Genomic DNA, 21,387 nt, shown 5'->3' with positions numbered 1-21,387 from the left:
AGTGGTACCGCACAGTGTAGCGACCGCCGAAAGGCACACCGAACGGGTTGAGAGAACGAGGAGGGAGAGTAGAGAAAGCCTCGAGAGCGTAGATACCCCTCGCGTCATCGGTGAAACGGTGAGGGTAGAGGTACATAGGCCTGAGGCGAGCAGGGATCTCAGTGTACCTGTCGCTCAGCCTTGTACTCTATTGAATGGGGATAACCGAGGTATTAGCGGGGAAGGCAGCACACAAGATACCAATGCTTCGTTGCGCGATGGAACTCTGTACAATTCGACTCGTTCGTCTAGCGACAATCGTGATTCCAGCGCGCAAATTCATACTGCAAGTGCAGTTGCAACGGATGTTGAATTTAGGGAAGGGGGAAATGCAAAAAGTGCATATGGTCCAGGAATTGAGGGCGAAATTATCGATGCTTCGGGTGAGGAAAATAGATATTTTCTTAAGCTTTTCATAGCTGACCGCCCTTATTTAGCCCTTTTTGACCCCGGAGCGACTATTTCTGCAGTAGGACCCCATTTAACGAGATTATTTAGAGACAAGTTAGAGACTATGGATTCCGTGATTTCTAGTGCCATTGGGGGTGAAACTAGGGTTTTGGGTAAATTGAGATTGTGGTTCACGATAGATGGCGTTTCGCAATCTTTTGAGTTAAGGGCCATAAACTCATTGAGACAAGATTTGATCCTCGGTATGGATTTTTGTAGGGATATGGACATGGATGTTCAACTGGGGAGGGGGTTATGGCGCATTAACGGCCAGGCTTGGCACGAGTTTGCCAATGGACCGGGCGAATTATGCGAGGGACAAGTTTTTGCTGAATGTGCTGGTATATGCGAATTATCCACAGCGCAAAGACAGGAAATACAACGACTTGTCGATGAATTAGTGTTGCCCCAGCGCCAAGAACATGGCGTTACCACCCTTACCGAGCATAATATTGTAGTGACCGATTCCACCCCCATTAAGCACCGAACCCGTAGAATGTCCCCCATGATGTTGCAGTGGTTGATAGAGGAAATCAAGAAACTCTTAGAGCAGGGTATTATCGAGAGAGCTTCTAGTGAATGGAGCACGGCACCGGTTATTGTTAAAAAAGGGGATGGGTCCCTTAGATTGTGTTTTGATTTTAGAGACCTAAATGGCGTGACCGTAAAGGATGCATACCCTATACCCAGCATTGATGGTATTTTGGACAAATTAAGGAAGGCCAGGTATATCTCGAAAATTGACCTAAAGATGGCGTACCATCAGGTACCCATGGGCGAGTCGAGTAAACATTTTACGGCGTTTTCCGTCCCTGGGTTGGGTTTATTTCAATTTAAACGCATGCCTTTCGGTCTCACTAATGCCCCTATGACCTTTCAACGATTAATAGACGCCCTCTTCGGTCCGGAATTTGAACCAGTCGTGTTTGGTTATCTGGACGACATCATAATCGTGAATGATGATTACGAAGAGCACGTGCAGTGGCTCAGGACAGTTTTGCTTAGGTTGGCCCTAGCGGGGTTAGTAGTGAACCCTACCAAATGTGAATTTGGTTGTTCGAGAGTAACATACCTTGGATATGTACTGGATAGTGACGGTTTGCGACCCGACCCCGACAAGATTGTCCCTGTACTAGATTACCCTGCGCCCCAGAATGTCAAACAATTGAGGAAATTTTTAGGGATGGTAGGTTGGTATTCGAGGTTTATAGCCGGCGATAGTGAGCTGAAAATTCCCTTATTGCGACTCTTACATAAAGGAAGAACTTGGGAGTGGGGGGAAGAGCAGCGGAATTCTTTTTGTGAGTTGAAAAAGAAATTGAGTTCCGCCCCAGTTTTAGCACGACCTGACTTTTCGAGACCTTTCACGATACAATGTGATGCTAGCGACTTTGCCCTAGGGGCAGTTCTTCCCCAAGAATCTGAGGATGGCGAACATCCCATAGTCTATATTAGTAAAGCCCTGTCATCCGCGGAGAGAAATTATAGTGTCACCGAAAAGGAGTGTTTAGCGTTATTATGGGCAATTAAAAAGTTCCGTCCTTATGTTGAGGGGTATAAATTTACGGTTATTACGGACCACAGCGCGTTAAGGTGGTTAAGAAACCTTAAAGAACCGTCTGGACGTTTAGCACGGTGGGCACTCGAATTACAACAGTGGAATTTTGATATTGTGCATAGGCGCGGCATTCATCATATGGTGCCGGATGCACTTTCGAGAATGTTTGAGAGGGAGGGTGATGTTGCTTCATTCGAGACCATTAGTGACCCGTGGTATATTAAGAGACGAGAATTGATAGAGAAATTTTCCCAGCGTTTTTTGTGTTGGCAAGTAATTGAGGGTCGTTTGTATAGACAGCGCGAAGACCCTTTATTGAGCCCGTTTAGCGACCCTGGCGATAGTTGGAAACTTGTCATTCCTGTTGAGCACTGCGAGAGAATAATGAAAGACGCACATGATGGGTTGTCAGTGGGACATTTGGGCGTAGACAAAACCTATCACCGCGTAGCGACAGAATACTATTGGCCCGGTATGTGGTTTGACATACAGCAGTATGTCAAGGCGTGTGAGGAGTGTCAACAATTTAAGGCGTCTCACGAAGGGCCAATGGGACTAATGGGGCAGAGAATCGTTGAAACTCCCTGGACGGTGGTAGCGGTAGACTGTATGGAGTTTCCCCCCAGTAAAAGTCAATGTTCCCACTTAGTAGTGTTTCAGGATCTATTTACTAGATGGATCGAGGTTAAACCGTTGCGTTCGGCGGATGGGAAATCGATTTCTAGAGCATTTGAGGAATTAATTGTTTTCCGGTGGGGAACGCCGCGTTTTTTATTGTCAGACAATGGAAAAGAATTTGATAATAGAGTCCTGAAGTCTACATTAGAGGAGTATGGTGTGCAACATTTAACTGCCCCCCCCCCCTATCACCCCCAAGCAAATCCCGTTGAACGCAGTAATAGAACCTTGAAGACCATAATAGCGACCTTTGTTGGCCTAGACCACCGAGATTGGGACAAACATGTTCACGAGTTTCGTAATGCAGTGAACACTGCTGTCCAGGCCACAACCAAGGTATCCCCAGCTTTTCTGAATTTTGGTCGACAACCCCTACCGGTTAAAAGCTTGAGACGCGAACTAGAAGTTGTGACCACCGTGGACCGTATAACCCCTGAAATTTGGATAGAACGGATGAAGCGTTTGGATGGTTTGCGAGATTTGGTAGCGCGTTTCATTGATAGAGAGAGAGAGAGACAAACAACTTATTACAATCGTAATAAAAGATTAGCGACCTTTAGAGTGGGTGATATGGTTTGGTGGAGGTCCCATAAGCTTTCGAACGCAGCTAAAAAATTTTCTGCTAAGTTAGCTCCGAAATTTGAGGGACCTTTCGAGATTATCCGCCAGTTGTCCGACAATGTTTACGAGCTTAAGACGGAAAATAACCGTCGTATCACCAAGGTGCATGTGTCTGACCTTAAACGTTTTGTACCTCCTCGTGGTCAAGATTGAGTTGTGTGTTTCAAATTTAATTGTAGTGATTATTTTCAGTTTGATGCCGAAGGTTAAACAAGACGGTGGTTCTCCTTTTTCAAAGCCGAGAATTAGGAGCGTGTGTGTGGTGAAGGAACCGTTCAAAATGAATCGCAATGGTGTTGGACGCGGTCGTCGTCTTCGTGAGCGGGTGGAGGCGTTGCGAGCCATTGGGGCCACCCCGTCTCCCGCTCGGGAGCCGTTGAATGCGGAAGAATTTGATGAGTTGTTCGATGAGGTACTTCGTAGCGGAAGTACGGTCGAGAGAAGCCGAAGTCCTTTTCAGCCAGTGGAGGAGGTGGTGGAGGCGTTGGAGGAGGTCATTGAGTCGGTGCCGAGTCAATCCCCGGAGTCGTTGCCTCCATTAGTGCAGTCTCAGTGGGAGAATTGGTCTGGCCGTCCGGCGCCGGATGGAAGCGAGGATCCTCAAGTTCCTCCCGAGAATCTAGCGGAGTTCGAAAGTTGGTTAGCGGTGGTGGAGTTGCAGACGTTGGTGGGCAGTGAAGCGGCCGAGGCTCGGCCAGTAGTTGTCCCTATTAGCCCGGTGGTCGAGAGACGACGTCCACAGGCAGACTGGGACTATGTGAGCAGCCAGAGTATGAGCGAATTAACCCCAGTGGTTAATAGAAATGTGAATTTGCCCCGGCATGCTCCCCCGCCAGATCGTAGCCCGTTGCAGGCCGATAATGGTCCAGCGTTGTCGGAGATGTCCTCACCGAGCCGAAGTAGCGACCATTTCCCCTCCAGCAGCAGTTTTTCCACCCCTTCGGGTTCATCGAGTTCCCCTAGCGCCCCTCCTTCTTTGATGTCTTTGCGACCCTTTCCGGTGACTCCGGAGCCTTCTTTGCCGGTGTTGCTCATGGGTCGTTTGTTTTCGGATTTGGAACCCATCCCTACCGATCCTTCATTGGATCCTCCCCCCTGGTGTTTGCCATAACTGTTGGCAGCGAGGGCATCGTCTTAGTGATTGTCGACAGTCGTTACGTGTGTTTTGTAACAATTGTGGAAGGCGTGGAGTGAGAATGACGAGTTGTCCTCGTTGCCGAGAGGCGTATCGGAGACAACGAGCCACTAGTGACCGCCGTACAACGCCCCCCCTGCCTCGCGGCCGCAGGGCGACACCTTCTCGTTGTAGTGATCGTCAAGTGCCACCCCCCCGGCTTAGCGACTTTTCGCGTGACACACCACGAGTCAGTCCGCAACCTGTTGTTGGTGTTTTACCCTCATCGCGGGATAGAGACCCCCAACCGAGTACCAGTCGTGGTGATGTGGAGTCTGGCTCTTTGATAGAGCAAATTATGAGCCTTGAGAGGTTCGTCCGAGATCTGCCGCCTGAAATGGCTCGTGAAATTAAAATGCAGTTCTGGCAGAGCCAGAAACGCTAAGTTTTGTTTTTGGTACTAAGAGTACTAGTAACTATAATAAATTTATTTTTAATTTGAGTTCTTTTTCTTTTCTTTTGTGACCTTTTAATTTATCGGCAATATTACTACAAGAGTAATATTGGCCTAGGGAAGGGGTTTGTAACGAAGCGAATCGTTACTTATTAAAATCTTAGCGACCGAGAGTATTTCGTCTATTTTGCTATAGTGAGAGAGAGTTCCGTCTCTGTCTTCATTCATCGCTCCGTCGCAGTTTTTCCAAATTTGGTATAGTGTCGTTCCGATCTTCGTTTTCGTCTCTCGCGAAGTCCAGCAGAGAATGAATTGCGCATGATCGATTTGACGTATGTAGTCATGTGATGTTTAGCGACCCTTTCCCCTTTTTCTTATAGGTTTTTCCATTGATTGAAGGGAGAAGGATGTATGGAAATTAAGTACGGAAAGGACTGAGATGGTTTCTCCAAATTTGAATGCAGGTTTCCAGGAAGGCGTTGGAACCATTCATCATTCATTATTCGCTTACCTTGATTTCGAGTCGGTCGAGTTTTCGTTTTACTCCCTGAGTGGAGATTTCGTTTATTAATTTATTTTGTTAATTTACCTATTTTTCTTTTTTTTAATTCTAGTTGTGTATAATTCGGTTTTATTGTTAATAAATTTTAGTATTTTATCGTTAATTCCTTGTTGTTTAATTTGGGAGAGAAACCTTAATTTACATTTCGAAATTAACGGAAAACCGTTGGAGTAGAGACGTCGCTGGTCGCAAGCAGAGTTCGACAACGAAGGTTTGGAAATTTAATTAAATCTGGAGATCGATGCATCGTCGATTCTTTCTCAGCAGTTCCCCCCCTTTGAGACTATTATTTGGTTGAATTGGTTTGATTTGAGATTATTAATTTGTTGTTTAAAATAGAGATGAAATTTGAAGTTGTAAACGCGAAATATTGAGACTAAGGGTTCGAAAAATTTCTAAGTATCGGGTAAACGATGCAATAGTTTATTAAAATTATTTCTTTAACTAACTATCAAATTGTCCGCTACATAATTCTTTGCCCCGTATCGAGGGAACGATCGAGCCTAAACAGGGTACTACCATCTGGCCAAGATGGACCCTGAACCGCCTCCGTTAGTTACATAGACGTTATAGCATTGCCGGAGCATTGATGCGACGTCTATGATATCCAAGGGCGCACTCCAAGGTTATGTGGGGTTGGTATGATAAAAAAATAAAAAGAAATATAAAAAAAAGAAAAATAAATAAATGTTATAATAAATTTAACAAACTGGCGACTTACTACCAGCCCGACCCACTAAAACCCGTAACCCTTCTTTTGGAGCCCTTTACCCTCCCTCGGAACTGTCGTAAGACTTTAGCCTTCGAGGGTGGCGCTCCGACTCTGTCGCTAATGCGACTTTCTGCTTTTCTCTGCGGTTATCCTGCGTTAATAGTTAAAAATTTAAAACTATTTCAATATAAAAGCGGAATTAACAGCACGACAATAATAAAAAAAAATGTTAAATCAAGTGTAAACAGTCAAAAAGTAAAATTGCAAACGGATATATAAAAAAAAAAAAAAAAAAAATTAATAAACGCGTATATAATATTAAAAACATAAAACGGAATAAATTAAAATTGTATAAGGACAAATAAATCACAAAATAAATTAATAAAAAACAAACGAATAAATTAAAAGCTGTTTAAATTACGCTTTTTGGCGGCCGTCGAGATCCTTCCTCGACATAACCGAGATTATGAAGTTCTCGACTTGCCGCCAATTCTCCTCTGACTGGGTCATCAGCGATACCATGTTCTCCGGTGTAACTTGACTGTTTACACCTTCGAACATGGCCTGCCTCTCCAAGTCCCATTTCTTGCATGAGAAGAGGGTGTGCTCCGCGTTGTCCTCAGGGAACTGGCATCGCCTTGATGCAATTGTCCCACTTTGCGGAGTTAAATGCATTACGTATGTCGATGGAAATAAGCGCGCAGAATCCCTTCTTCTTGTCCTCTTTGACTTTCCTCGCATGGTTTACAACAGTGAGTATTGCGTCAACTGTTGACCGGCCTTTACGAAAGCCAAATTGATTCTCCGATAGGCTATTTTCGCCTATCAGGATTTCCTGAAGTCTCTGCAGAACCATTCCCTCTAGAAATTTGCCCATCGTATCCAATAAATAAATTGGTCTGAACGATGTTACCTTATCCAGAGGTTTATCGCCTTTCCTTTAGTCGCCTGAGGTTCCAAGAGGCTCCCTTGCTACCATTTTTTGGTGCGGTACGTCCTCGAAGTTTTTCCTCAGAGACTAAAAACTCTATGTACTGGTGGTCACTTAATGTTTCCTCGTCCAGTACCCTCCATTCTCTTATTCTGCGGGCTAGGCAGGGAGATGCGATTGTTAAATCAAGGATAGATCCCGATTCTCTCCTCCTGAACGTGAACTCGTGGCCCCGGTTTAACACCACCAGCCCATTCGTCGCCAGCATGTCGGAAACCAAAATTCCTCTCCTGTCCTGACGAGTCTCTCCCCATTCCGGCGACTTACTATTGAAATCTCCCGCAATGAGGACATCCCCGTCAAAAGCTCTCAGACTTTCTTCAAGATAACGAATCTCAGAAGCGAATTTTCCGAATGGGTCGTTGGGCGAGAAATAGCAGCTATATATACGAATACCTGCCACGTCCGCCCAAACAAACCCCTTGTCTGTACCCAAGAATAAACCGGTGGTGATACCCGGATTGCATATCTGTATTGCCGATCTACCTGATGAGTCTTGAAACCAATTCGAGAATCCTTGCTTCTTATACTGCTCACTAATAAGCAGTATATCCACACCTCTCTCTCTGGCAGACTGCATTAGGAGATTTTGGGCAATACTTCCCTTTCTGAGGTTGACCTGAAGAAATCTTACCTCTTCTGTTTCAACCTCTTCAGTTCCTCCCTATAGACAGGGCAGGACCCACTTCCTGGAGCGTGATTTGTCTCCTTTATCCCTTTATCCTCACAAGTTGTACAGTAGAATTCCTTTGCACAATTCTTGTGAGAATGGTCTGAAGATCCACACTTCCAGCAAGCCTTGCTCCTATCGGGTCCTTTACAGACCCTTGCCAGATGTCCGTAGCCCAGGCATCTGTGGCACCTATCCACTTCCATCCTACTGTAAATCCTGCAGTTTATCCAGCCTACCCTTACCTTACCGGCCTTGAGCAGAGCATCTGCATCTGCCTCTGGTAGTACCTCCATACCGGGTGACTAGTTGGCAAGGCGTTTCCAACTCAGGCTTGCCCAGACATCCCCGTATTGCCTTCTGTACGTCTGCCACGACTATAGTCTCATCGAGGTCTACGATTTCTAGTGACCTCGTCGAGACTACTGTCTTGACCTCTGCTTTTCCATCCAGGGCAGTGGTCAGCGCACTGCTGAATCCAGTGAGATCCTGCCCCTTCTTAAGAACCAGGAGGATTTCTTTCTTCCTGGATCTTCGGACCGACAGGATCTCGACTTTGTTTTCATCAGGGCTGACCTTTGAGAACATATCGTCCAATATCCCGTTATAGTCTTTACCTTCCCCTACGCTTATTCTAATTGCGTCTGTCTCCCTTTTCTTTCTCTTTCAGGAGGGTTTTTTTGTTTCCCCCTTAGGGTCATCCTCAGTCCTTTCTTTTGCTTTTTTCTTTTTCCCCTGGACTTTTTTCCAAGGCTTCCTCAGCTGTCTGATGGGGAGACACGGACGCCTTCCCTTTCTTCGACTTTCTTTCTTTGGGCGTAGTTGAGGCCCCCCTCTTCTTTCTATCAGAGGTGGGGGTTCCCCGAGAGTTCCTCCTACGCGTCTGACTTGTCGTCTCGCTATGAGAGGAGGAGGATAATTTTCTAATTTTTTAGAAAATTCTCTCCCCTCTTCCATTAGGTCCCTGGCGATGCCAACGAGGCTCTCACCATAATGGAAAGCCTCCACTGCACTATCCTTGACTGGCTTCGGATTGTTCCTTAAATTCCCCTCTTTTACGATTCGAAGAGACTTAAACAATTCCTCCGTCACTTCGGACTGCCTCTCCATGAGTCGATGCATGGTCTTCCATCCCTCAACCCATAGGCATGCTGGAACCGCTTTACTATTGAGGGCAGAGGTTTCTGCAACCTCCGTCTCCATTTTTGTGTCACCGTTATGGTCAGAAGGACCAGTGTGCTGTTGGCCACCCCCAAAATCCGTGGGCCTTGCGTCGACCACCGGGACTTTCACCCGATAGGAATCGACGGCAGGATTACCCTCTGTCGAGGTACCTGCTTGGGGTATAGTGTTGTTTACATCACACATTTCCATTTTTAAACTTGAAAAAAAAAGATTGACTTATATGGGTGTGATTAGTGTATCGTGTGTATTGTGTTGTGATTAATGTGTAGGTGTTGTAATTGTGTGTAACCCATATATGTGTTAGAATAGTGTACATTTGTTGTGTACTGTGTCTGACGGACCAGAACGACCATGCACATCCCCCGTCTCTCATGCGTATCTCACATTCACGGGGGTAGCGCGTTTATAGCACCCCCCCACATACAGAAAAAAGGAAGAAACTTCCGCAAAGTGTTCCTCTTTCATTCCACATACACTTTCATACATCAGTTTCGATTCAATTGAGACAAACCGGATACCGCCAAGGCTGGCCTATTGGACAGACTTCCCGGATCCATAGTGTCATCAATAGAAAAGAGACTGCCCAATCGTGGAAGCGGCCGTCTATAGGCTACTCTGGTTCCGCATTTAGGGCAGGAAATTATTATTATTATTATTATTATTATTATTATTATTTTTTTTTTTTTGCTTAGGGACTTTTGGGAAATCTGCTTACAGATACCTTGGATTCCGCACTCCAAGGTTATGTGGGGTTGGTGTGATAAAACAAAAGGAGATAAAAAAAAGAAAAATAAATATATAAAATAGTAAACCTAATAAACTGGCGACCCACTGCCAGCCCGACCCACTAAAACCCGTAACCCTTCTTCTGGAGCCCTTTACCCTCCCTCGGAACTGTCGTAAGACTTTAGCCTTCGAGGGTGGCGCTCCAACTCTGTCGCTAATGCGACCTTCTGCTTTTCTCTGCGGTTAACCTGCGTCCATAGTTAAAAAATTTTTTTTAACTATTTCAAAGTATAAGCGGAATTTACAACACAACAATAAAAAAGCAAATTCTAAAAAGTGTAAAAAGTCAAAAGATAAAATTACAAACGGATATATAAAAAAAAAGAAAAAATAAACGCGTATAAAATATTGAAAACATAAAACTGTACAAAGATGAATAAAAAACACAAAACAATTAAAAAATGTATAAGGACAAATAAATCACAAAATAAATTAATAAAAAACAAACGAACAAAATTAAAAGCTGTTTAAATTACGCTTTTTGGCGGCCGTCGAGATCCTTCCTCGACATAACCGAGATTATGAAGTTCTCGACTTCCCGCCAATTCTCTTCCGACTGGGTCATCAGCGATACCATGTTCTCCGGTGTAACTTGACTGTTTACACCTTCGAACATGGCCCGCCTCTCCAAGTCCCATTTCTTGCATGAGAAGAGAGTGTGCTCTGCGTTGTCCTCAGGGAATTGGCAATATGCACACACCTCGTTCTCGCGTAATTTAAAGCGACACAGGTACGAGTTGAAACACCCGTGACCTGTGAACGCCTGAGTCAAGTAATAGGAAACCTGACCGTGTTTCCTATTTATCCAGGTGGCGAGTGCCGGGATAAGGCGATAAGTCCATCGACCTTTTTCCTCACCATCCCATCTTTCTTGCCATCTTTCTATGAGCCTGTGCCTCGCTTCTTTGCGGATCAGGCCCTTGCTTGGTCTTAATTCCTCATTCAAGGAACTGCTTTCTTTAGAAAAGAGAAACATTTCTTCCCTTTCCCTCGCCAAAAGATCTGCTGGCGGGTCACTTGCAAGGACCTGCACAGCACTCGTAGATACCGTCTTATATGCAGAGATGATACGCGTTGTTATCGATCTCTGCGCAGACAGTATCTTTTCACAGATGGTCACACATCTTTTACTCCTCAGGGATGGGGCCCACGCTGGTGCTGCATAGAGCATTTTAGCGTGGGCGACACTCGCCACCAGTCTTCTTTTTTGTTCACGGGGTCCGCCAACATTTGGCATTAGCCGTGAAAGATTAGCCGCACACTCGATCGCCTTATTTGACGCCGTAGCCATGTGGTGGTGGAAGTTTAACCTTCCATCTAACTCCACACCAAGATATTTAATTTGCTTACTCCACTTGACCTCGAATCCGTCTATCACGATTCGTGGGAGCTCATAACCACGTCTGTCTGTGACCAGCAGTGCCTCGGTCTTTTCCAGGGCCATTTCAAGACCTCTGGTATCCAGCCAGCTTTTAGCTAGTCGCAGACATTCGTTCACCAATGTCCCAAGAGCCTCCTCACTTTCGACAGTGCACACGAATAACGCGTCGTCCGCAAAGCCGATGATCACCGCACCTTCGGGCAGATCCATTCGCAGAAAATCATCGTAAGATACATTCCATACAAATGGACCCACCCTCGAGCCTTGAGGAGCCCCACGCTGCATCTCTTCCTTGAGAGTGCAGGTGTCTCCCTCATATATAACCCACCTGTCGCTAAGATAATTATCCATTATCCGCAACAAGTAGGGCGGCATGTTTTTCTTTTCCATATTATTATTATTATTATTATTATTATTATTATTATTATTATTATTATTATTATTATTATTATTATTATTATTTATTTTTTTTTTTTGTAGTCGGAAGTGGAAAATCTGCGAATTCAGATACCTGGGTAATGAATTCCAGGTTATGTGGGGGTGACCGCTCTTGTTCTGGTCTACCCACTAAAAACCACTCCCGTCTTAATTTGGGACACTTGATCCACCTGCGGAACTACCGTCAGGCCTTCAACTTCGCAAATGGTGGTCCCCTTGTCCTACTCCTTAACTGGGCCTTAATCCGCTCTAGCTTTGTGGGAACGTGAGTGGGAGGAAAACTAAATGATTTACTCCCCCCCTCACTCACACACAGCTGAGCACTAGACTCCTCCGGTCAACATCGTCTTCCGTCTCTTGCCGCTCTTGTTCTGGCATTATTTCCTCCTTGTCCTTGACAAAGTCTTCTTTGCTTCCTCGAGGGCAGTTCTGAAGACCTTGCAACCTCCTGATCCGGCGACATGCTGGATATACTCCTTCTCTCCGAACTTTGCCTGGCATAAGAAGCAGCATGGGCTCTTCTTACAATCTGCTGCCTTATGGCCAGCTTCTCCGCACTTGAAGCACGCAGCTGACCTATCTACACCTTGGCAATCTCTACCTAGATGGCCATAGTCAAGGCAATTATGACACCTTGTGACCATAGTTCTGCTTCTTATCTTGCAGGAGACGAACCCAATCTTTATGTGCCCAATTTTCTCCAGCTTATCAGCGTCTTCCTGATTGGTGACCACGACAGCGAGCTTTACTCCTCGCTTGTTTGGTCCCAGAACCGTCACCCTCCTACTTCCTGCTGGCACCGTAGAAATTTTCTCCAGGGCACACAGTACGTCATCTTTTTCTGTAAGGGCATCCATATCGCGGATTTCCAACGTAGTTCGCCGGTCCGCCATCTGCACCTTACCCAGATCGCCGATCACCTTTGTCACCTCTTCGGTGAACAACTTCTTGTTTGAAGACCCCCCAATTTTAATGAGCAGGTCTCCTTTTTTAGTGGGTAAAGCTCCCACAACCCTTGTCTGACTGGCCTCCAGGTCAGCCTCTTTTCGAACCTTCGCCAGCACCTCGGCGAAGGTAGCTCCTTCAGCCACTTTGACGACTACTGTGGCTCTTCCCTTCTTAACTGGATTTGGCTTTGGTGCCGGTTTGGTCTCGTTACCTTTAGACCTTCTAGAAGGTCCCTCCTCCTTCTTCTTTTTTGGGTCCTTCGTACTCTCAGGATCACTTCTCTTCCGCTTCTGAGACTCCAGGACAACGTTTTTAAGCATTACTGCATTAAAACGGTCACGTCTCATTCTTCGGTCCTTTCGTGCATCCTCTGACCAGGCTAACCCCTGGTAGAACTTCTCATCTTTTCTGGACGCTGCTGCGTGCTTCTCCTTCACATCCCGTATGAGCGATGTTATGCTTCTATGTCCATCCTTAATTGTCCTATTGACATTCTTCTTGACTTCGCAGGACTTCAGCATCTTGCTGACCTCTTCTTCCATTTCTAGAATGCTTGCTGCCTCTTCCGCCCGCAGCTTCACGCATTCATCTCGATGTTCATTGCAGCTAGCAATGTCAATCGCAGAAGCATTACTGAATACAGAAATGCAGCTGGCTTGACTCGTCACGCTGCTCGTACTCCCTCGTCTCTCCGCCCTGTCCACGATGATCTGTGGGACTCCCAACGCGTTGTTGCCCTTCTGCATCCTTGGGCCACTAGCCACCGTCCCCACGCTATGCGCTTGACGATCGGAACCAGTGAGGGATTTAGCCGTAGCATTACCCCGCAGGTACTCTTCCTCGTTTTTACAATCGCTCATGATGGATGTTTCTTGTTTGCTGGTTTTGGTCCGCGTCGAGTATTTGATTTCCTCGATACCACCTATTTCTAGGAAGCTAACCTATCCGCCACCTGGCACGCGTCCGATAGAAGACCAGCAACCCCGCGCAAAAGAACAGGTTCTAATGCGCCCCGGGTAGAACAAAAGTTCCAATTAGAACAAAAGTTCCAACCGGGCACGGATTTATTATTATCGTAAGAATTTAGCCTTCGAGGGTGGCGCTCCAACTTTGTCGCTAATGCGACTTTCTGCTTTTCTCTGCGGTTATCCTGCGTTAATAGTTAAAAATTTAAAACTATTTCAATATAAAGCGGAATTAACAGCACAACAATAATTAAAAATAACAAATGTGTAATTAAGTGTAAAAAGTCAGAAGATAAAATTATAAACGGATATATAAAAAAAAGAAAAAATAAACGCGTATAAAAAATTGAAAACATAAAACTGTACAAAGATGAATAAAAAAAAACACAAACAATTAAAAAATGTATAAGGACAAATAAATCACAAAATAAATTAATAAAAAACAAACGAACAAAATTAAAAGCTGTTTAAATTACGCTTTTTGGCGGCCGTCGAGATCCTTCCTCGACATAACCGAGATTATGAAGTTCTCGACTTGCCGCCAATTCTCTTCCGACTGGGTCATCAGCGATACCATGTTCTCCGGTGTAACTTGACTGTTTACACCTTCGAACATGGCCCGCCTCTCCAAGTCCCATTTCTTGCATGAGAAGAGAGTGTGCTCTGCGTTGTCCTCAGGGAACTGGCAATATGCACACACCTCGTTCTCGCGTAATTTAAAGCGACACAGGTACGAGTTAAAACACCCGTGACCTGTGAACGCCTGAGTCAAGTAATAGGAAACCTAACCGTGTTTCCTATTTATCCAGGTGGCGAGTGCCGGGATAAGGCGATAAGTCCATCGACCTTTTTCCTCACCATCCCATCTTTCTTGCCATCTTTCTATGAGCCTGTGCCTCGCTTCTTTGCGGATCAGGCCCTTGCTTGGTCTTAATTCCTCATTCAAGGAACTGCTTTCTTTAGAAAAGAGAAACATTTCTTCCCTTTCCCTCGCCAAAAGATCTGCTGGCGGGACACTTGCAAGGACCTGCACAGCACTCGTAGATACCGTCTTATATGCAGAGATGATACGCGTTGTTATCGATCTCTGCGCAGACAGTATCTTTTCACAGATGGTCACACATCTTTTACTCCTCAGGGATGGGGCCCACGCTGGTGCTGCATAGAGCATTTTAGCGTGGGCGACACTCGCCACCAGTCTTCTTTTTTGTTCACGGGGTCCGCCAACATTTGGCATTAGCCGTGAAAGATTAGCCGCACACTCGATCGCCTTATTTGACGCCGTAGCCATGTGGTGGTGGAAGTTTAACCTTCCATCTAACTCCACACCAAGATATTTAATTTGCTTACTCCACTTGACCTCGAATCCGTCTATCACGATTCGTGGGAGCTCATAACCACGTCTGTCTGTGACCAGCAGTGCCTCGGTCTTTTCCAGGGCCATTTCAAGACCTCTGGTATCCAGCCAGCTTTTAGCTAGTCGCAGACATTCGTTCACCAATGTCCCAAGAGCCTCCTCACTTTCGACAGTGCACACGAATAACGCGTCGTCCGCAAAGCCGATGATCACCGCACCTTCGGGCAGATCCATTCGCAGAAAATCATCGTAAGATACATTCCATACAAATGGACCCACCCTCGAGCCTTGAGGAGCCCCACGCTGCATCTCTTCCGTGAGAGTGCAGGTGTCTCCCTCATATATAACCCTCCTGTCGCTAAGATAATTATCCATTATCCGCAACAAGTAGGGCGGAATGTTTTTCTTTTCCATCGACTCGATGAGATCTTTCCATCTTGCGGAATTAAACGCGTTGCGTATGTCAATTGCTACCAACGCGCAGAAGCTCTTCTTTTTCCCAGGTCCCAATTTGTTTTTTCCTGCTTTGGCTATGTCCACAACTGCCTGGATGGCATCAACCGTGGACTTGCCTTTACGGAAACCAAATTGGTGATCGGATAGACGATTCTCTTCGGTCAAGTGGCTTTGCATTCTCTGCAGAACCATATCCTCTAGAAGTTTACCCATCGTATCTAGCAGGCATATAGGCCTGTACGATGAAACCTTATCTAGAGGTTTTTCACCTTTCCTTAGGAGGACTAACCTCTGTCGCTTCCAGTCGCGGAAGAACTCTCCTCTCTCAAGGCAAAGATTGAAGCATCGAAGCAGAATCTGGGGTATGGCTCCGCAGGAGGAAACAAAGAACTTATTATCTTTCTGACCCAATCGGGAGTGTCCAGGCCGGGGGTCTTTTGCCTCGTCACTAATTTCTTAGTTACGATTTTAATAGCCAGACCCCATGGGTCCTTATCGACTTCCTCGATTAGGTCCTTCCAGCTATGGCGTCGCGACTTCCGGATCTCTTTCTTGAGGTTCTTTTTCGCCTCCTTGAAAAAGGAGATCGGGTATATGTCCTTCTTGCTTTGAGGCATTCCTTTCTCAAGGAGGCTAGCTCCTCTGACCACCAGTGCAAGGATTTTCTTACGGGAGTGGCGCCTTTGCGTGGCATTGACGCATTGCAAGCGGTGACTATCATGTTCCTCACCGCTCGCACCTCCCCATCCAGACTGCTCGGCCTCTTCACCCAGCCCAAGTCCTTAATTAAAAGGGCTTCTCTTAGGGACCGGCCGAACTTTTCCTTGTCGAGTCTCTTCATATTCCACGAGGAGGTTTTGCGACTAGGAACATCCTGTCTTTTTCCTCCTCGTGTGTCTCCCATCGAGACTGAGAACTCAATGTACTGGTGGTCACTTGCTGTATATTCCTCAGAGACCCGCCAGTCGGTTATGCGGCTAAATAGTTTAGTCGATGCGATCGTTAGATCTATAATTGATCCGATCGCACCTCTTCTAAAAGTCCATGTATTGCCTCGGTTTACAGCCAATAAGTCGTTTCTGGAGATCATTTCTCCAATACGAATTCCTCTCTTGTCGAGTCTCGTCTCACCCCACTCTGGCGACTTTGCGTTAAAATCGCCAGTGATGATGACATCCAGCCTGGATTCTGTGAGGCTCGCTTCTAGGTCTTCGATATTGGCTTCGAAGTTTGTCAGTGGGTCGTTGGGTGAGAAGTAGCAGCTATACATACGTATATTAGCTACCTCTATCCACACGAACCCACTGCTCGTCTCCAGAAACTTGTCAACCCGCAATTCTGGGTTGCACAGCTTTATGGCGGCTCTCTTCGCCTTATCCTGATACCAAGGGGCGAGGTCGCTTCCTTGATACTGCTCACTGCAGAACAGGATATCGACCTCATTTTCCCTTGCTGTTTGCATTAGGAGCAACTGTGCATCCTTACTTGTATGCAGGTTGACCTGCAAAAATTTTAAGGATTTGACCTTTTAATCTTTTGCAGTTCTTCTCTGTAAACCGGGCAGGCTCTCTTTCCGGAAACGTGATCCGTCTCTGGCTTCCCCACGTCCAAGCACGTAAGGCACTTCGGCTTAACTTTACAGCTCTTCGCGAGGTGTCCCTCTCCGCCGCATCTCCGACAGTTTTTACTTCTGTCGGGGCCTTTGCAGGTTCGGGTTAAGTGTCCGTATGCTAGGCACTTTTGGCACCTAGCTACTTCAACATGCTCGCGAATTGGAGCATTTATCCATCTGATTTTTATTTTACCAAGCTTTAGCAGAGTATTACTTTCTGCCTCTGTCAGACGTACTAGAGCAACCTTAGTTCCTCTGTAGCGCGGCAAAAGTCGACACTCCATCTTCAGGTCAGGTTTACCCAGCTTTTCTCTTAGTGCTGCATTTACCTCATCCTCTGAGGTGGCTTCGTCCAAATCCTTAATCTCTAGAGACCTTTTATTCACTAGAGGTGTGACCTCAGCTTTACCATGCAGGGCCGAAGACAGTGCATCTGCAAATTTTAAGGTCTCTCCGCCCTTTTTCACTATCACGAGAACCTCCTGTTTAAAAGTTCTCCTGATTTTCCGGATCACGGTACCCGTATCTTCTGGGTTTACCTTTGGTTTTATTAGCGGCAAGATACCCTCATAAAACTTTGGGTCGCTTGCCGTAATTTTAACAGCTTCCGTGCTCCTTAGCTTCAAAGGGGGCTTCGGAAGCTCCTTTTTCTCACCTGAGGGTTTCTCTTTTGGAGTCCGTTTCTCCTTGTTTTTAACAACCTTGAAACCGTCTCCATTGTCCGCTCCGTCCCTCAAGACGGTCTCAGCATACGACTTGCCAGGACTGTTTAAGGGCGCCTCTCTTGCTCCAACCAGCGACTCAGAACCAAGCTGTGGAGCCTCCTTTCGCTTAATTCTCTTCCCGCCTTGAGTTGCCCGTCGCGGACTCGCATCTGGGCTTGTACCTTCCCTGGGGCGTTTATTAACGCCTTTTGCCTTATTAGGACATGTCTTTGCGCCGTTCAGAGGTACAGTAGTGCTCTCCGTCTGCTGTGGAGCTACCACAGTTGGGTGTTGCGGCTCCTGGTCTATGAAAGGCTTGGGGATAAAACGTAAATTCCTACAGATTATCTCAAACGCACCTTCCAAAACCGTCACGCCATCCTGGATTTCCCGACTGACGTTCTTTTGGCGCTTGAATCCCTGGCGCAAGCTTTTGAAGATTCCCGGAATAGCCACGAACTGGTCTGAGACATTTGTCTCATATATCATCGACTGATTATTGTTTTGGCCCCCCCCCAAAATCCGTGGGGCCTGCGGCGGTGTTCGAAGAAACACCGTCGGGAGTATTGTCCCCTTTCGGGGTTCCTCCTTGGGGTAATTCATTTATATTATGATACATAATCATTTTTTTTTTTTTTTTTTTTTTGGTTTTAGAATCAGGGTACCACCCTGTTGGTTGTCCTTTAGTGAAAAGCCCCGCCACCACGGCAAGGCACGGGAGAGTCGCGCCAGCGACTACATGGAACCATTCATCTACAAAGTCTGAAGCCACTAGGTAGTTCCGTAGGTGGATAGAAGGTTCGAAACCCAGGGGAAACAAGAAGAGGTTTTAGTCGGTAGGGTGACTGCCGTTAAAGGCAGGTATGTGAGGTTTCTTTTTTTCCTTGCATTTTGTACGAGTCCGACATACCCCAGGTAAGTGGGATCTTCCTGGGGATGCGTAAATGCATTTCCTCTTCTCCCCCGTGAATAAAAAAAAATTATTATTATTATTATTATTATTATTATTATTATTATTATTATTATTATTATTATTAATAATGCATCCCAAGGATGCAGGAGGGCAACAACGCGTTGGTAGTGCCACAGATCATCGTGGACAGGTCGGAGAGACGAGGGAGTACGAGCAGCGTGACGAGTCAAGCCAGCTGCATTTCTGTCTTCAGTAATGCCTCGGCAAAGGACATTGCAAGCTGCAACCAAGATCGAGATGAATGCATTAAGCTGCGGGAGGAAGAGGCAGCGAGCATTTTAGAAATGGAGGAGGAGGTCAGCAAGATGCTGAAGTCCTGTGAAGTCCAGAAGAATGTCAATAGGACAATCAAGGATGGACTCAGAAGCTTAACATCGCTCATAAGGGACGTAAAGGAGAAGCACGCAGCAGCTACCAAAAAAGATGAGAGTCTCTACCAGGGATTGACTTGGTCGGAAGAGGCCAGACAGGATCGTAGAGCTAGACGAGATCGCTGTAACGCGATCGTGTTGAGAAACGTCGTCTTGGATGCTCAGAAGCGGAAGAGAAGTGATCCTGAGCCTGGGAAGGATCCAAAAAGGAAAAAGGAGGAGAAACCAAAAAAGACTGGAGGCAAGGGGAACAAAACGGTTCCAAAGCCAGACCAGGTCAAGAAGGGAAGAGCTACAGTGATCGTTAAAGTGGCCGAAGGAAAAACTTTCGCTGAAGTGCTGGCGAAGGTTCGAAGGGAGGCTGACTTGGAGGCCAGCCAGACAAGGGTTGTGGGAGCTTTACCCACTAAAAAAGGAGACCTTCTCATTAAAATTGGAGGGTATTCCAACAAGAAGCTGTTCACCGAGGAGGTGACAAAGGTAATCGGCGATTTGGGTAAGGTGCAGATTGCGGTCCGGCAAACTACGTTGGAAATCCGCGATATGGATGCCCTTACTGAAAAGGAAGACGTTTTGAATGCCCTGGAGCAAATCTCTACGGTGCCAGCAGGGAGCAGAAGGGTGGCGGTCCTTGGCCCAAACAAGCGAGGAGTAAAGCTCGCTGTCGTTGTCACCAGCCAAGAGGATACAGATAAGCTGGAGAAAATAGGACACATTAAAATTGGGTTCGTGTCCTGCCAGGTCAGAAGAAGAACTACGGTCACAAGGTGCTATAGGTGCCTTGGCTACGGCCACATAGGAAGAGATTGCCAAGAGGTAGACAGGTCGGCTGCGTGCTTCAAGTGCGGAGAAGCCGGCCATAAGGTAGCAGATTGTAAGAAGAGCTCATGCTGCTTCTTATGCCAGGCGAAGTTCGGCAAAAAGGAGGACATCCAACACGTCGCCGGATCAGGTCGGTGCAAGGTCTTCAGGACTGCCTTAGAAGAAGCTAAGAAGACTTTGTCAAGGACAAGGAGAAAATAAGGCCAGAACAAGAGCGGCACGGGAGAGTCGCGCCAGCGACTACATGGAACCATTCATCTACAAAGTCTGAAGCCACTAGGTAGTTCCGTAGGTGGATAGAAGGTTCGAAACCTAGGGGAAACAAGAAGAGGTTTTAGTCGGTAGGGTGACTGCCGTTAAAGGCAGGTATGTGAGGTTTCTTTTTTTTCCTTGCATTTTGTACGAGTCCGACATACCCCAGGTAAGTGGGATCTTCCTGGGGATGCGTAAATGCATTTCGTCTTCTCCCCCGTGAATAAAAAAAAATTATTATTATTATTATTATTATTATTATTATTATTATTATTATTATTATTATTATTATTATTATTATTATTATTATTATTATTATTATTATTATTTTTTTTTTTGCTTAGGGACTTTTGGGAAATCTGCCTACAGATACCTTGGATTCCGCACTCCAAGGTTATGTGGGGTTGGTAAAATAAGAAAAAAAAAAGGGAATATAAAAAAAGATAAATAAAGAAATGTTATAAGAAATTTAATTAACTGGCGACCTACTACCAGCCCGACCCACTAAAACCCGTAACCCTTCTTTTGGAGCCCTTTACCCTCCCTCGGAACTGTCGTAAGACTTTAGCCTTCGAGGGAGGCGCTCCAACTCTATCGCTGCTGCGACTTTGTTCTGTGTCTGCGGTTCTCCTGCGTCAATAGTTAAAAAATTTAAAACTATTTCAATATAAAAGCGGAATTAACAGCACAACAACAATAAAAAACAAAATTTTTTAAATTTAAAAAGTTTAAAAAGTCAAAAGATAAAATTATAAACGGATATATAAAAAAAAAGAAAAAAAATAAGCGCGTATAAAATATTGAAAACAAAACTGTACAAACATGAATAAAAAAAAATACACACAATTAAAAAATGTATATAGACAAATAAATCACAAAATAAATTAATAAAAAACAAATAAACAAATTAAAAGCTGTTTAAATTACGCTTTTTGTCGGCCGTCGAGATCCTTCCTCGACATAACCGAGATTATGAAGTTCTCGACTTTCCGCCAATTATCTGCTGACTGGGTCATCAGCGATACCATGTTCTCCGGTGTAACTTGACTGTTTACACCTTCAAACATGGCCCGCCTCTCCAAGTCCTATTTCTTGCATGAGAAGAGGGTGTGCTCCGCGTTGTCCTCAGGGAACTGGCAATATGCACACACCTCGTCCTCGCGTAATTTAAAGCGACACAGGTACGAGTTAAAACACCCGTGACCTGTGAGCGCCTGAGTCAAATAATAGGAGACTTCTCCATGTTTTTGGTTTATCCAGGTGGTGAGTGTTGGAATCAGACGATAGG

At 45.7% G+C, this 21,387-nt stretch overlaps 3 protein-coding genes across 3 annotated transcripts; 1 reads left to right on the top strand and 2 right to left on the bottom strand.

The window, feature by feature from the left end:
* The first annotated feature begins 3,626 nt into the window (after positions 1 to 3,626).
* LOC122505440 (proline-rich protein 36-like) lies at positions 3,627 to 4,457 on the top strand. The gene has a single exon (XM_043617052.1). The coding sequence runs from the start codon at positions 3,627 to 3,629 to the stop codon at positions 4,455 to 4,457; it is 831 nt and encodes a 276-aa protein (XP_043472987.1).
* Positions 4,458 to 7,114: 2,657 nt separating this feature from the next.
* LOC122505439 lies at positions 7,115 to 7,759 on the bottom strand. Its single transcript, XM_043617051.1, has one exon. The coding sequence runs from the start codon at positions 7,757 to 7,759 to the stop codon at positions 7,115 to 7,117; it is 645 nt and encodes a 214-aa protein (XP_043472986.1).
* Positions 7,760 to 12,016: 4,257 nt separating this feature from the next.
* Positions 12,017 to 18,170, bottom strand: LOC122505438. Its single transcript, XM_043617049.1, has 4 exons — positions 18,041 to 18,170; positions 17,498 to 17,986; positions 17,257 to 17,410; positions 12,017 to 13,193 (listed from the first exon to the last, which is right to left on the bottom strand). Exons 1-4 carry the CDS (start codon positions 18,168 to 18,170, stop codon positions 12,017 to 12,019), a joined length of 1,950 nt encoding a protein of 649 aa, XP_043472984.1.
* Between the last annotated feature and the right edge of the window lie 3,217 nt (positions 18,171 to 21,387).

Source organism: Leptopilina heterotoma, unplaced genomic scaffold (genome assembly GCF_015476425.1).
Source record: "Leptopilina heterotoma isolate Lh14 unplaced genomic scaffold, ASM1547642v1 Lhet_359, whole genome shotgun sequence".
Taxonomy (NCBI): Eukaryota; Metazoa; Arthropoda; class Insecta; order Hymenoptera; family Figitidae; genus Leptopilina; species Leptopilina heterotoma.
The sequence above is the reverse complement of the archived record's forward strand: the minus strand, read 5'-3'. Positions and strand labels throughout refer to the sequence as shown.

Coding starts and splice junctions, on each gene's coding strand:
- LOC122505440 (XM_043617052.1), top strand. CDS start 3,627: ATGAATCGCAATGGTGTTGGACGCGGTCGTCGTCTTCGTGAGCGGGTG.
- LOC122505439 (XM_043617051.1), bottom strand. CDS start 7,759: ATGCAGTCTGCCAGAGAGAGAGGTGTGGATATACTGCTTATTAGTGAG.
- LOC122505438 (XM_043617049.1), bottom strand. CDS start 18,170: ATGATATATGAGACAAATGTCTCAGACCAGTTCGTGGCTATTCCGGGA. Junction 17,987..18,040: donor TGGCGTGACGGTTTTGGAAG/GTGCGTTTGAGA, acceptor AGCCTTTCATAG/ACCAGGAGCCGCAACACCCA. Junction 17,411..17,497: donor GGTAAACCCAGAAGATACGG/GTACCGTGATCC, acceptor TAAAATTTGCAG/ATGCACTGTCTTCGGCCCTG.